The sequence below is a fragment of the Tachyglossus aculeatus genome, chromosome 17 (assembly GCF_015852505.1).
Source record: "Tachyglossus aculeatus isolate mTacAcu1 chromosome 17, mTacAcu1.pri, whole genome shotgun sequence".
NCBI classification, from domain to species: Eukaryota; Metazoa; Chordata; class Mammalia; order Monotremata; family Tachyglossidae; genus Tachyglossus; species Tachyglossus aculeatus.
The window spans coordinates 54659756-54676287 of NC_052082.1; the positions used below are offsets into that span (position 1 = coordinate 54659756).

A 16532-nucleotide genomic window follows, 5' to 3' on the forward strand; every position below is an offset into this window, starting at 1 on the left:
GGTCCCCTGATGCTGCCCAAATCTCGAGCATTTCTCCTTGGAAGGAGAGGACCCCTGAGCCCCCCAACATCCCCCAAAGCTTCTGCACTGCCCTCCTGGTGAAGTCCAGCGCAGTGTCCGAGCTGGACACAGTCTTCTAGACTGTGAGCCCACTGTTGGTTAGGGACTGTCTCTATATGTTGCCAACTTGTACTTCCCAAGTGCTTAGTACAGTGCTCTGCACACAGTAAGTGCTCAATAAATACGACTGATTGATTGATTGAGGACCTTGGCAGGGGGAAGTCTGTCTTTGAAAATAAAAACCAAGACATGAAAGTATACCATGGACAAGCCAGTTGAAAACCGGACTGCCCAATGCAAAACTGGATAAGTGATCACCCTGTTTCTGGCTCAGGAGATGCAAGGCAGAGAAAAAAACAAAACAAAACAGAACCACCTGGGGTTGTTTGCTAAATCATATTTAATCTCCTTCCACTAATGAGAAGATACAGGAGGCTGGAGTGGTTATGCATGAAGAGGGGAGTCATATCATTCCAAGTGGATTTCAAACAAATTTCAGCCACAGGGAGGCTCGCAGGCCTCATCCTTTAGCGAAACATGCTTCGGCATCTGAGTTTCTCTTCCTCTCTCTTCTCCTCCATCCGGCTCTCCAAAACTCCCAGCTCCCTGCTGACAGCTTTCTGCATCTGTGGATCGAGATCCAGCACTTTCTGAAGGTCAGCTCTGGCCTCAGCCTCATTCCAGACCTCCGCATGGGCTCTGGCTCGCACAAAATAAGCCTTCACAATTCCTGGGAGACGGGAGAATGGGGGGGAGTGGTTAGGAAAACATAAATAATAATAACAATAATAACTGTGGTATTTGTTCAGCACTTACTGTGTGCCAGGTTGCAGTGTGGCACAGTGGAAATAGCACAGGCTTTGGAGTCAGAGGTCATGGGTTCAAATTCCGGCTCCGCCAATTGTCAGCTGTGTGACTTTGGGAAAGTCACTTAATTTCTCTGTGCCTCAGTTACTTCAGCTGGAAAATGGCGATTAAGACTGTGAGCCCCCCGTGGGATAACCTAACTTCCCCAGCACTTAAAACAGTACTTTGCACTTAGTAAGCACTTAACAAATGCCATCATTATTATTATTATTACTAAGCACTGGGGTGGATGCAAGCAAATCGGGTCCCTGCTCTACGTGGAGTTTCCAGTCTTGATCCCCATTTTACAGATGAGGGAATTGAGGCCTCCAGCACAAGAGGAACCCACATACCTGGATGGTATTTGATAATGTCAGTGGTGTGCTCCAGGACCTGGTAGTACTCTTCATTCTTCAGTAAACACTGGCAGTAATTGAGGATTAGGGTGTTCACCATCTTCTCCAGCTTCAGCCATGGGGCCTCCCAAGCTTTTTCCTGAAACACACGAGCATCAGTCCTGCTTCCCAGCTTCTCAGTTTTCGATAAGCAGGCTCTGAATAATATTAAAAATAATAATTGTGGTATCTGTTAAGCACTTATTATGTGCCAGGCACTGTTCTAAGCACTGGGGTAGAATACAAGGTAATTGGGTTGAACGCAGTCCCTGTTCCACATAGTACCCACAGTCTTAATCCCCATTTTGCAGATGAGGGAACTGAGGCATGGAGAAGTGAAGTGATTTACCCAAAGTCACACAACAGACTAGTGGCAGAGATGGGATTAGAACCCAGGTCCTTCTGACTCCCAGTCCTGGGCTCTACCCATTAGGCCATGCTGCTTCTGAGCCATGCAACAAAAAGATGCACAGGCCTGGGAATCAGAAGGACCTGAGTTCTAATCCCAGCTCTGCCACTTGTCTGCTGTGTGACCTTGAGCAAATCACTTCAGTTCTCTCTGCCTCAGTTTCCTCATCTGTAAAATGTCAACACCTGTTCTCCCTCCTAAGACTGAGCCCCATATGGACAGGGACTGTGTCTGACTTGATTGTGTTGCAGTTACCTCAGCGCTAAGTAAGGTGTTTGGCACATAGAAAGCACTTAGCAAGTGTTATTTGAAAAAGGCTTAACAAATATTAGTAACAGTAGTAGTAGTATTCTCCCTCATGCTAATTGGATTTTTATCTTTTAAAGGCCTCAGAACCCAGGGAGAGAAAGGCAATGAGATACGTACAGTTGTTAATACAAGGCTTGGAGACTGTGGGAGAATTCCAGATGAATGGGGTAATAGTAATAGTATTTATTAAGTATGGACAGTATGCAGAACACTGTATTAACACATGAGCAAGTTTAGATATAGTCCCTGGCCTTTCAGGATTTCACAATATCATTTATCTTATCCCTGTGCCTGGAAAATCCTGATCAGTGAATCAAGACTCCTATACACTTTGAAGCCAGCAGGCGACAACTCTCTTCATCTTCAAACTCCCCCCATAAACCCCATCTCCTGCAAGGGGCCTTCTCCAACCTATTTCTCTTCCCCCCAAATCGTATTCCCCCAACTGCATCCTCAGGATTCCCACTCCAATTATACACTTAAATACTCTCACTTACCCGTAGCATTTCTGTTCACATCAACTTCCCGTCTATTTAAGTGCTTTGTCATCACATACCTGGTTTTTTTTTCTCTCTCCTTTCTACCTGCAAATTATTTTCTGTCTGACACCCCTGCTAGATTGCAAGCTCCTTGAGGGCAGAGATCATGTTTTCTAACTCTGTTGAAATTTCAGAAGCATTACTGGCATGTTCTGCAGAATACTATCGATCAATCGATTAAGGCTGGGATGACTTATACCAATTGGAGGTGATTTTCCGGAAGCCCTGATGGGAACATACAAATCTTGCTTGCTAATTAAGCCTCCTGGCACCCTGAGGTCATCAAGAATGGACCAGTTGGCCTTCCGGACTGGCTAGAGGGAATATCAATTTGAGAAGCAGGGTGGCCTAGTGGATGGAACACGGGTGTGGAAGTCAGAAGGACCTGAGTTCTTATTCCCAGCTCCTCCACTTGTCTGATGTGTGACTCTGGACAAGTCATTTAACTTCTCTTTGCCTAGTTCCCTCAGCTATAAAATGGGGATTAAGACTGTGAGCCCCATGAGGGACATGGACTGTGTTCAACCTGATTGCCTTGTATCTACCCCAGGGCTTAGTACAGTGCCTGACACATAATAAGCGCCTAACAAGTACCATTATATATATATATATATATATATATATATATATATATATATATATATATATCTGGGAGAACTCTGGTCTCCTGACTTGGAGGCCTTCTCATTTGATGTCCCCATCTCTTTTGATGATCTCTTTTTTTTTATAAAAAAAAAAAAGGAAAAGCCAAGGGGCCAAAGATCCAATTTCACTTTTAAAAGAGAAGTGTGAACCAGAGCAATGTATAAGGAGTGTCCCACGGAGAGATGTCTTAAAATGGATTTATTTCAAGATATAAAAATTCAAACTCTCGACAGGGAAATGCAATAAAAGAATTCAGCACCTGAAGAATTAAATCCATTTATTAGGAAACTTCACCGGCCAGATTATATATGTTTTAATAATGTCTGGAATATTAAGGTTTAAAAATTACCACCCAGACCTAACAACTGGAGAAGGTTCATTCAGTTCTAATGTCCCCTTGAATTGATTGGTACACCTTCATCTATTTTTCCATTTGCTGATGCCAAAAAGGAAATGTTTAAATAAACATACATGTCAGGCATCAATTTTTTAAGGCATTTCATTGCTGCTGCAGTGAAAATTTCAAAGTGAATTCATTTCCATGTGTTATGATATGTGTTTACACATATCAGCTTTATATTGGGAGAAACAATTTACCGGCATTTCCATTTAAAAAAGAATACTTTTTTGCTGCATTTTATTGCAGTCTAGAAAATGAAACACTCCCCTTGAGGTTTGGGGCGTTTAGAAGAATTATCCTCTTCTTCCATGCTCAGATGATCAAGGAAAAGTCATTTAAGTAAATCTAGTTGGTCCTCCCCATTCTCTCCCCTCAAAAGACCCCACAGAAAAGCATTAATATTAATATTAATAACTGCGCTATTTGTTAAGGGATCACTATGTGTCAAGAACTGTTCTAAGCACTGGAGGAAATTCAAGATAATCAGTTCCGATGCACCCGGGCCTGACAATCTAAGTAAGAGGAAGACCAGATATTGACTGAATCCCCATTTCACAGATAAGGTAACTGAGGCCCAGAGAAGTGACTTGCCCATGGTCACAAAGCAAACAAGTGGCTGAGCCCTGTGTCCCCTGCTTTTGACTTCTTTCACTCATCAGCAATGTCTGGGATGTGTTTAAGCTGCAAGCAAATAATGATGGCATTTATTAAGCGCTTATTATATCAATCAGTCATTTATTGAGCGCTTACTGTGTGCAGAGCACTGTACTAAGCACTTGGAAAGTACGATTCAGCAATAAATAGAGACAATTCCTACCCAACAACTGGCAATACTTGGGAGAGTACAATACAGCAATAAACAGACACATTCCCTGCCAACTGTGACCTTACAGTCGAGAGAGGGAGACAGACATTTATATAAATAAAGAAATTGCAGATATGGACATAAATTCTGTGGGATTGGGAGGGGGCCAAGCACTATCCAAAGCTCTGGGGCTAATACAAGATAATCAGATTGGACACTGTCTCTGCCCATCATGAGCCTTGCAGTCTCAAAGAGAGGGAGATGGGAATTTTTATCCTCATTTTACAGACGAGGAAACAGACACCGAGAAGTGAAGTGACTTCCCCAAGGTCACATAGCAGGCTAGTGGCAGAGCCAGTACTAGAACCCAAGCTTCCTGACTCCCAGGAAGCCTTCTCCATCAGTCCAGATCACCCTCTGAACTGTAAGCTCCCTCTAGACTGTAAGCTCACCATGGGCTAGGAATGTATCATTTATCATTAGCAGTCAGTACAGTGCTGTGCATGCAGTAAGCACTCAATAAATATGATTGGATGAATGAAGGAATTAATGAATCGCCACCTCCCCACCGTCTTCTAGAACTGGGCTTCTGTGGCCCTGCTGTTCAATTACCTTGGTCTGGATATTTCTCAGACAAATGATGGCTTCCTGGTATTTGGCTGCCGCCTCCTCATAGCGGCCCAGTTTGAATAGCCTGTTGCCATCCCCGTGCAGCAAAGGAACCACCTTCATCTTCTCATCATTGCTAAGGGCCCACGATTCCCGCTCATAAGAGTTTGGAGCCTCCACCTGTTGGCAAGGGAAGGAGGCATCTACTACAGCAGCAGTTCTCTTTACCCCTTGGCCCTTCCCTCAGAAGTGATGCCATTGTCGGGGAGGAGAAAGTACAGTTAAGTGTCAATGAGATCAGTACTAAATATGAGGAAAGGGAGGAGAGACTAAGGGATTTCTTGCTTGACCTCACTTCCCTCCCCTCCCCCACACACATACACACACCACAGGCAAAGATAACTTTTCTAGAAGAATAATGACCCCCGTTACAAAGCATAAATTCTGTGCCGAGCCCAAAGATAGATAGAAGACAGATTGGACACAGTTCCCATCCCACACAAAGCTCCCAGACCAAATTGGGTGAGAGGGGTGGAGGGGAAAACAGCTGTTTAATTCCCATTTTCCAGGTAAGGAAACTGAGGCCCAGAGCAGGATCTTACCCATAAGTCACCCAGATGGCAGGAAGTGGAGCCAGGACTAGAACCAAGGTCTCTTGATCCATGCTTGACGTCCCTTCTCCTCCTCATCCCCCACACAAATACACACACCATTGCCCAGAAATCTCTGCACCCCAAATCTTGCAGTCCACTCCAGGGGAGCAATGGAACAGTAGTTCCCCCTCCCCACCGCCCCACCACTCTACAAACTGGAGTTTTCAAGCCTCTCATCCCAGCTTTCTGATAAGACCAGAAAGTTTCCAATCAAAACTGTTCTCCCTCCTATTTAGACAATGAGCGCCATGTGAGACAGGGACTGTGTCCAACCTAATTATCTTGTATATATCTCAGTGCTTACAACTGCATTTGATACTTGGAATAACTTAGCAAATATCTTGAAAAAAACTGTCAGATATGTCAATCAATCAATCAAAGGTATTTATTGAGCGCTTACTGGATGCAGATCACTAAACTAAGCACTTGGGAGAGTACATTGCAACAGAGTTGGTAGACACTTTCTTTGACCACAGTGAGCTTATGGTCTGGAGGGAGTTTGCAGTTTGAACACTCACTATGTGCTAGGTACTGTACTGAGTGCTGGGGCAGAGATGAGATAATCAGGTTGAAGCAGTCCCTGTCCCTCATGGGGCTCACAGTCTGAGGGGGAAGGAGAACAGGTACCTGACCCCCATTTTGCAGATGGGGAAACTGAGGCCCAGAGAAGTTAAGTAACTCACCCCAGGTCACACAGCAGGCAAGTGGCAGAGCCAGGATTATGACCCCGGTCCTTTGGCTCCCAAGCCTATGTCATTTCCACTAGATTCTGATTCTCTGTCATGAACAAGATTGTTCACAAGTTTAGAGTTTGAAGATGACACGGTGGTGGTGAATTTTACCCGAGTGAGAGTTAGAAACTGGTAAATCTGACTCCAGGGAGCTCAGAGGCAGCAAAGAACCGACGCTTGCCTCACAAAGTGAAAGACTCCCTGGCATTTCAGATGGTTTTCACGTCCATGGTTCTCTCCCCATCTCCACACATGCCTTGCCTTGTCTGTTTTGGGTAAAGATTACTGTCAAGAACTGCCAGTTCAGCGAGGGCATTTTGGCTAATGGGATGGCTGAATTATCCATAAGAGAGAGAGAGAGAGAGAGAGAGAGAGAGAGAGAGAGAGAGAGAGAGAGACTCTGGAGAAAAATTTTGTTTGAAGAGATACAAAGCTTTTGAGGATTCTACCCAGCCTCCCCATTTCCGCCAGCACAGAGGCGAGGGACAAATTCCTGTCATCATCGTGCTCCTGAATAAACAAACCCAGGCACAGATAGCTCTCTGAGGTGTCTTCTTTCTTGCATTTTTTTTCTATTTATGGGTAGCACCAGCCAGCAAGATCAAGGAGGGCTTCATTACTCTCTGGTTTCAGAGCACCACAGGCAAAGGAAACTTCTCTAGAAGAATAATGATGCCCTTTATAAAGCGCTTATTACGTGCCAAGCCCAAGGAGAGATACAAGACAGAATGGATACAGTTCCCACCCCATACAAGGCTCCCTGTCTATGTTCAGGGAGAGAACAGGTGATTAATCCCCATTTTCCAGATGAGGAAACTGAGGCCCAGAGTGGCACCTTACCCATAAGTCACCCAGCCAGCAGGAGGTGGAGCCAGGACCAGAACCCAGGTTTCTTGACACCCAGTATCATGTTCTTTCTACTAGGCTAATTGTCTCCCAACACATTACCATTCATTGCTACCACTCTGAGTTCTGCATATTTGCCTGATCAGTGTTAAAAGGGTTCCATCTCTGGACCAGTGGTTGGAGGTTGTGGGGGAGGGAGAGAGAGAGAGAGAGAGAGAGAGTGTTACAAGTACCCAAGTACACAAACTCTTTCATAGGCACTGCTCTCCCCTTGTTCAAAACCCTCTGGAAATTTCCCCTCCTCCACCCAGCCTTCCCTGATCAATTCCCCAAACTCCTCAAGGTGGGGCAGTCATAGAACCAGCCACCTCTAGCACCTATTTACTTATTCATCATGGTTCTCAGTCTTTTGTACATTTGATGATTTATTCTGAATACTCTAATTCCATCTCCTCCATTATGGGGTAAGCTTCCGGTGGGCAGAGAACATGCCTCTTCTTTCTTTTGTGCCTCTCCACTCCAGTCCATACTTCACTCTGCTGCCCAGATAATTTTTAGTACAGTGCTAAGCACTTAGTACAGTGCTCTGCACACAGTAAGCACTCAATAAATGCAACTCTCCATCCAAACCACTACCTTGATGGTTCAATCTCTCATCCTATCCCGACTGGATTACTGCATCAGCCTCCTCTCTGATCTCCCACCCTCCTGTCTCTCCCCATTTCAGTCTATACTTCATGCTGCTGCCCGGATCATCTCTGTGCAGAAACACTCTGGGCATGTTTCTCCCCTCCTCAAAAATCTCCAGTGGCTGCCAGTCAACCTGCGCATCAAGCAAAAACTACTCACTCTCAGCTTCAAGGCTCTCCATACCCTTGTCCCCTCCTACCTCACCTCCCTTCTTTCCTTCTACAGCCCAGCCCACACCCTCCGCTCCTCTGCCACTAATCTCCTCACCGTGCCTCGTTCTCGCCCTCATTCTCGCCTGTCCCGCCGTCGACCCCCGGCCCACATCCTCCCCCGGCCTGGAATGCCCTCCCTCCTCACATCTGCCAAGCTAGCTCTCTTCCTCCCTTCAAAACCCTACTGAGGGCTCACCTTCTCCAGGAGGCCTTCCCAGACTGAGCCCCCTTTTTCCTCTCCTCCTCCCCATCCCCCCTGCCCTACCTCCTTCCCCTCCCCACAGCATCTGTATATGTTTGTACAGATTTATTACTCTATTTATTTTACTTGTACATATTTACTATTCTATTTATTTTGTTAATGATGTGCATCTAGCTTTATTTCTATTTATTCTGATGACTTTCATTCATTCATTCATTCAATCGTATTTATTGAGTGCTTACTGTGTGCAGAGCACTGTACTAAGTGCTTGGGAAGTACAAGTTGGCAACATATAGAGATGGTCCCTACCCAACAACGGGCTCACAGTCTAGAAGGGGGAGACAGACAACAAAACAAAATATATTAACAAAATAGAAGAAATAGAATAGTAAATATTTACCAGTACAATAAATAGAGTAATAAATCTGTACAAACATATATACAGGTGCTGTGGGGAGGGGAAGGAGGTAGGGCAGGGGGGATGGGGAGGGGGGGAGGAAGGAGGGGGTTCAGTCTGGGAAGGCCTCCTGGAGGAGGTGAGCTCTCAGTAGGGCTTTGAAGGGAGGAAGAGAGCCAGCTTGGCAGATGTGCAGAGGGAGGGCATTCCAGGACAGGGGGAGGACGTGGGCCGTGAGAATGAGGCAGGTGAGAATGAGGCGAGAACTTGACACCTGTCCACATGTTTTGTCTTGTTGTTTGTCTCCCCCTTCTAGACTGTGAGCCCTTCCTTTGTTGGGTAGGGACCATCTCTATATGTTGCCAACTTGTACTTCCCAAGTGCTTAGTACAGTGCTCTGCACACAGTAAGTGCTCAATAAATATGATTTAATGAATGAATGAATTTTTCTACAAAAACATTCACTCTATGTTTTCCTACTCCTCAAGAATGTCCAGTGGTTGCCCATCCACCTCCACATCAAACAGAAATTCCTTACCGTCATCTTCAAAGAACTCAATCATCTTGCCCCCACCTACCTCATCTAGCTGCTCTATTACAACCAAGCCTCCACACTTTGCTCCTCTAGTGCCAGCCTATGCACTATAACTCGATCTTGTCTATCGTGCCACCAACCTCTCACCCATGACCTGCCTCTGGCCTGAAATGCCCTCCCTCTTCATATCCAGCAGACAATCTGTCTCCCCACCTTCAAATTCTTACTAAGAGCACACCTCCTCCAAGAGACCTTCTCTGACTAAGCCCTTATTTCACCTCATCTGTCCTCCCCTCTGCATTAACTATACAATTTTTTTTTCAGTATTTGTAAAGTGTTTATTATGTGCCAGGCACAGTATTAAGCACTGGGATAGATACAAGCTGATTCAGCACTTAGAACAGTGCTTGGCACATAGTAAGTGCTTAACAAATATTATTATTATTATTATTATTATTATTATTATCATCATCATCAGATTAGACATAGCCCAGGTCCAACAAGGGGATCACAGCCTCAATCTACATTTTGCAGATGAGGTACCTGAGACACAGAGAAATGAAGTAAGTTGCCCAAGGTCAAAAAGCAGACAAGCCACAGAGCCGGGATTAGAACCCAGGTCCTTGCGACCTGAGCCCTGAGCTCTATCCACTAGGCCATGCTGCTTCCCACTTGATATTTGATTCTGTACCTCTTCAGCACTTTGATGCTTCCCCCAGCCCCCTGGCACTTTCATTCACTCATTCACTCATTCAATTGTATTTATTGAGCGCTCACCGTGTGACCAGCACTGTACTAAGTTCTTAGGACAATAAACAGACACATTTCCACCCACAACGAACTTACAGTCTAGCTTTCACCCTCAACCACAGAGGCCCAGTGAAGCCCTTTGAAATGAGGACTCATTTTGTAGGTAACCTTACTGTGGGCAGGGAATGTGTCTGTTATATTGTTATGGTGTCCTCTTCCAAGCGCTTAGTACAGTGCTCTGCACACAGTAAGCACTCATAAATATGACTGCCTGACTGAAAGGAAGGTTTCTGCCCAGCACAGGAAGTCAGAGAGCAGGGGAATCCCCTTCTCCCCTCCTCACCTTTAAGAGTTCGATGACAAAGATGAGAGGCTGAGGTTCCTTTTGTAGCTCATCCAAGTCCTCGTAGCCCAGGGTGTGATAGGCAAACATGTTTGCCAGACCACAAGTGTGGATGTGCCACTCGGTAGGGTCTTTGCCTTCGGCGATCTGCCGCAGGCTCCTGGAGAGGATGGGGTAGATGCCTGTGTGCTGGGGAGATAGAGAGTGAGAGAGATGGAGAGGAAGAGAGATATGGAGAGAGAGATGAAGAGGGAGAAATGGAGAGTGTGAGAGAGATGGAGAGGGAGAGAGAGAACTGCCCTTCTCTGATCAGTCAATGGTATTTTTTGAGAGTTTACAGTGTGCAGAGCACTGTACTAAGTGCTGGGGAGAGTGCAATACAATAGGGTCCGTAGACTTGTTCCCCACTCACAGTGAGCTTACAGTGTAAAGGGATTCACTCCCCCGGTTTGGAAGTGAATTCTGATTTGTGGGAAGGAAACAGAGCAGTTGGGCTGAAAATGTTTTGAACTGCCCTTTGTACTGCCCCCAGATAATAATAGATCTTTACTCTATGCCAAGTACTATACTAAGCACTGAGTACATACATGATAATCAGATCAGACCAAGTCCCCCTCCCACATGGGACTTCCAGTCTTAGAGGGAGGCAGGACAAGGAATTTAATCCCCATTTTACAGATGAGGAAACAGAGGCACAGGGAAGTGAAGTGGCTTGCCAGGGGCAGAGATGGGATGAGAACCCAGGTATCCTGATTCCCAGGCCCAAGCTCTCCTACTAGACTCCGTTACCTTTCCACCCTTCAGCCTTCCAACCTACCTCGGAAAGTATGGATCCTAATACTTGGAGAGAGAGAGGCTATTAGGCCATTCAAGCTTCCATAGCCAATTACCCTAGGTTTCTGAAAGCTCACCAACTATCATCTTTCCCATTGTTTTTTGCTTCCCTCCAAGGCCTCTAGGTTACAGTCACATAATAATTTACTCATCTATATTTACGTCTGTCTCCCACTCTAGACTGTAAGCTCATTGTGTGCAAGGAATGTCACTGTTTAGTGTTTTATTATACTTTCCCAAGCATTTAGTACAGTGCTCTGCACACAGTAAGTGCTCAACAAATACCTCTGATTGATTGATTTCCTGCCCCTACCCCTCTGTCCCTCCCAACTCAAATACCAACCCAGAAGGATGAAACAGCCCACATTCATTCATTTATTCATTCATTCATTCAATCGTATTTATCGAGGGCTTACAGTGTGCAAAGCACTGTACTAAGCGCTTGGGGGAGTACAATGTAACAATAAACAGACCCATTCCCTGCCCACAGTGAGTCTGCAGTCTAGAGGGGGAGACAGACATTAATAGAAATAAATAAATAAATTACAGACATATACATAACTGCTGTGAGGCTAGGAGCGGGAATGAATAAAGGGAGCAAGTCAGATGATGAAGCCACAGAAACCCTTGAGATCCGATTAAAATTAGCTCCAGCTTAATGACTCAGCAGAGGGAGAGGAAAGGGCACAAGGAGTGTCTAAATAATCTGCTAAGAATGAGGGTAAATCGTCAGGGCTTAGAATAGACATGCCAACTCTGCACTTAAGCACATGTAGCGCTGTTGAACGGAGAGATTTACAGACCTGATATTATATCTCCTTACTGAATCATGCTTCTCTTCTCTCCTATAAGCATGGCATTTGTTAAGTGTTTTCTATATGCCAAGCACTGAACTAAACCCTGGGGTTGAAGTGATACAATCAGATAGAGACCCTGTCTCACATGAGGCTCACAGTCTACAGGGGAGGCAATCAGATTGGACATAGTCCCACGTGGGGCTCACAGCCTAAGGGGGAGGGAGAACAGGTGTTGAACCCCAACTTTTCAGATGAGGAAACCGTGAGGCCCAAAGAAGTTAAATCACTTGCCCAAAGTCACACAGCAGGTAAATGGCAGAGTCAGGATAAGGACCTGGGTTCTAAGGTCAAAGGACTCCAGCCCCATGGTCGTTATGCTAGGTTATGCCCCTTTCTAGCCAGGGTTTCTTTTTCTCTGCAACCTCATCGTCATCAACGGTATTTATTGGGCATCTACCACGTGCGAAGGACTGTACTAAGCGCTGGGGAGAGTATGAAACTCTTTCCCTCTCCTCCAGGAGGCAATAATCTCCTACACTGCAGGGGAGCAGGAAGAAGGAGGAGGACGTAACAGCAACAACAATAATAATAATAATAATAATAATAATGGTATTTGTTAAGTGCTTACTATGTGCCAAGCACTGTTCTAAGCACTGGGGGAGATACAAGGTAATTAGGTAGTCCCAGGTGGGGCTCACAGTCTTAATCCTCATTTTACAGATAACTGAAGCACAGAGAAGTTAAGTGACTTGCCCAAAGTCACAAAGATGCCACGTGGCAGTCAGGATTAGAACCCACAACCTCTGATTCCCAAGCCAGTGCTCTTTCCACTAAGCCACACTGCTTCTATAAGTAGCACGAATGTATCGAACAGCTGTAGAGAGCTGTGAATGGGGAGAAGGTGTTAGCAAAAGTTTAGAGCAGGAAACAGATCAAGAGTAGGGGCAACGGACAGACTGGAGGTGTAGGGAGTGGGGAGGGGCCTCTCCGACTTACAATGATGTCACACCAGAACTCAGCCACCTCGCCGATCCTCATGGACATCAGCAGAATCTCCCAAACTTCCAGTTTGAACATGTTCCCGATGATGATGTGCATGGGAGGGCCCACCTTCTTACTGTCATCCATCACTGTTCGCTCCTCATTGCATCTCATCGTGCGGAAATGAAAAGTCACCTTGGGGAAGGAAGAAACATTGATTTTCTTCACCCCGTTCTTCAACTAAGCCTCTATCGATCGATCAATCAATCGATGGTATTTATTGAATGTTTACGGTGTGTAGAGCATTCATTCATTCATTCAATCGTATTTATTGAGTGCTTGCTGTGTGCAGGGTGCTGTACTCAGCATTTAGGAGAGTGCAACCAGTGCTTAAAACAGTGCCAGTGTTCAGAACAGTGTTTGGCACATAGTAAGCACTTAACAAATACCATCATTGTTATTACAATAATAATAATTATTATTGCAATAATAACAACAATTGTAATAAGTGCTTATCAAATATAATTATTATTATTGCAATAATAATGATGGTATATGTTAAGCACTTATTATTATTGTTATTATTATTATTGCAATAATTATTATTATTAAGGCTCTCCATCACTTCGCCCCCTCCTACCTCCCCTCCCCCTCTCCTTCTACAGCCCAGCCCGCACCCTCTGCTCCTCTGCCGCTAATCTCCTCATTGTGCCTCGTTCTCGCCTGTCCCACCATCGACCCCTGGCCCACGTCACCCCCCTGGCCTGGAATGTCCTCCGCACATCCGCCAAGCTAGCTCTCTTCCTCCCTTCAAAGCCCTACTGAGAGCTCATCTCCTCCAGGAGGCCTTCCCAGGCTGAGCCACTTCCTTCCTCTCCCCCTCCTCCCCCTCCCCATCCTCTCCGCGTTACCTCCTTCCCCTCCCCACAGCACCTGTATATATGTATATGTTTGTACGTATTTATTACTCTATTTATTTATTTTACTTGTACATATTTATTCTATTTATTTTATTTTGTTAATATGTTTAGTTTTGTTGTCTGTCTCCCCCTTCTAGACTGTGGGACCACTGTTGGGTAGGGACCGTCTCTATATGTTGCCAACTTGTACTTCCCAAGTGCTTAGTACAGTGCTCTGCACACAGTAAGCTCTCAATAAATACAATTGAATGAATGAATGAATAATAACAATGATGGTATTTGTTAAGTGTTTGCTATGTGCCAAGAGCTGATCTAAATACAGGGGTAAATACAAGGTAATCAGGTCATGTCACATGGGGCTCTCAGTCTTAATCCCCATTTTACAGATGGAGTAACTGAGGCACAGAGAAGTTAAGTAACTTGTCCAAGGTCCCACAGCAGACAAGTGGCAGACTCGGGTTTAGAACCCACATCCTCTGACTCCCAAGCCCATGTTCTTTCCACTAGGCCATGCTGCTTCTCTTAGATAGTAGGGTTGGTAGACATGATCCCTCACACTGTGAGCTCCCTGTCTGGGGAATCTACAATTCCTGTTAATGAGAATAATAATGATGGTGCTATTTGTTGAGTGCTTATGTGTCAGGCACTGTACTAAGCTCTGGGGTAGATATAAGGTATTCAAGTCAGACCTGTTCCTGTTCCACATGGGGCTCAAAGTCTAAGTAGGAGCGAGAGCAGGTATTGACTCCCATTTTAAAGATGAGAAAACTCGGGCATAGAGAAGTGAAGTGACTTGCCCAAGGTCACACAGCAGGCAAGTGGTGGAGCAGGATTAGAACCCAGGTCCCCTGAGACCCAAGACAGTGCTCTTTCCACTAGGCCACACTGTTTCTTTTTTCTTTTAATCTGCCAGGGCTCATTCCCAGATTCGTTCAGCCTTTAAGAGGGACAAAGTGAATGGATGATTTTGACACCTGTCTACATGTTTTGTTTGGTTGTCTGTCTCCCCCTTCTAGACCCTGAGCCCGTTATTGGGTAGGGACCATCTCTATATGTTGCCGACTTGTACTTCCCAAGCACTTAGTACAGTGCTCTGCACACAGTAAGTGCTCAATAAATATGATTGAATGAATGAATGAATAAATTCAGCAAAGAGTCGCTGAATATTTTGAGTGAGCAACAGCCTCCCTTTCTTGGAATTTTGCCTTCGACTCTCCAACCAAGCTTCCAAGACATTGTGGATTGAAAACCCTTGATTTCCTCTCCAGAAATGACATCAATCAACCCATCAGTGGTATTTACTGAGCCATTTACATTGTGCAGAGAACTGTACCTAGCGCTTGGGAGAGTCTGTGGGACCATGTGGGACCAGGACTGTGTCTATTACAATACAGGGGTCTACAACAAGGGCTTAATTGTAAGACCTAATTGTAAGAACTCGGTGGCAGGAATCATGTCTACCAATTATATTATATTCTCCCAAATGTTGTGGGCAGGGAACATGTCTACCAACTGTGTTATACTGTACTCTCCCAAGCACTTAGTACAGTGCTCTGCACACAGTAAGTGCTCAATCGATAATAATAATAACTGTGCAATTTGTTAAGGGCTTACTATGTGCCAGGCACTGTCCTAAGCGGTGGGGTAGATACAAGATAATCAGGATGGACATAGTCCCTGTCCCACACAGAGCTCCCAATCTCAATCCCCATTTTACAGATAAGGGATCTGAGGCACAGAAAGGTTAAGTGACTTGCCCAGATTCACCCAGCAGACAAGTGAAGGATCCAGGAGATACGATTGATTGGACAAGATAACAGGAAGATGCCAATGGTCCCGCTGGACAGAAGAAAATGGACCAAACTTCAGTTTTTACTCCCAGATTCGATTCACTCTGAGGATGGGGTGTTCAGAAGGGTCTGATCGGGGATGTTTGCAATGAGTTCTCATTCTGCCTCAGAGCCCACACCCTCCATCCTCCCTCAACCCCCTTCCAAGAAGTCCCACTGACCTTGGATCCACTGATGAAATTGGGGAGGTCTCCCATCCCCCCATGGATGATGGTTTTGCGTACCCCCTCCACGTTCAGAAGCATCGTCTTCTCCATTCTCGGCCAAAAGACTGGACAGACAATTCTGCTTCTGGCTGGCTGTGATGGAGATTTTCCTTCTAGGGCTCAGCCTTGTGGGGAGGAAAGAGTCCCTGGTTGGCACAGGTGGCCCGGAGTTTTAACTAGGCAGCCAGGGCTCATGCCCCGCAGAGCATGATTATTTGTTATCATAATTAGAGCAGGCATGACATTCTCGTCCAGCGCTCATCCCTGTGCTGAATCCTAGGGTGGATACAGATAATCGGATCAGACACAGTCCCTGCCCTACAGCCTAAGCAGCTCAAAGGAGAGCCGGGAAGACCTCCAATCAATCGGTGGTATATATTGAGCACTTACTGTGTGAGGAGCACTATATGAAGCACTTGGGAGAAAACAGAGTTGGTCAACACAATCCCCTGTCCTCAAGGCACTTCAAGTCTGGTGTCCTTGAGTCCCCTGTCACTAAACACACCCTTTTCTGGCTTTCTTTGAACTGTGATTTATTTTACTGTCTCCCCCTCTTAAACTGATAGGT

General features: G+C 45.4%; 1 protein-coding gene across 1 annotated transcript; it reads right to left on the minus strand.

Annotated features, from left to right (window-relative positions):
• Window positions 1–473: 473 nt before the first annotated feature.
• Window positions 474–16060, minus strand: AIPL1 (aryl hydrocarbon receptor interacting protein like 1). The gene is made up of 6 exons (XM_038759630.1): window positions 15920–16060; window positions 13004–13183; window positions 10377–10565; window positions 5021–5197; window positions 1260–1401; window positions 474–790 (listed from the first exon to the last, which is right to left on the minus strand). Exons 1-6 carry the CDS (start codon window positions 16013–16015, stop codon window positions 588–590), a joined length of 987 nt encoding a protein of 328 aa, XP_038615558.1. The 5' UTR covers window positions 16016–16060; the 3' UTR covers window positions 474–587.
• Window positions 16061–16532: the final 472 nt, after the last annotated feature.

What these genes read in the sequence shown, in the direction of transcription:
- AIPL1 (XM_038759630.1), bottom strand. Translation starts at nt 16,015, where the DNA reads ATGGAGAAGACGATGCTTCTGAACGTGGAGGGGGTACGCAAAACCATC. An exon ending in TTGTCATCGAACTCTTAAAG is followed by an intron (nt 5,198 to 10,376) that starts GTGAGGAGGGGA and finishes CCTTGCCAACAG; the next exon opens with GTGGAGGCTCCAAACTCTTA. An exon ending in CATTATCAAATACCATCCAG is followed by an intron (nt 791 to 1,259) that starts GTATGTGGGTTC and finishes CCCGTCTCCCAG; the next exon opens with GAATTGTGAAGGCTTATTTT.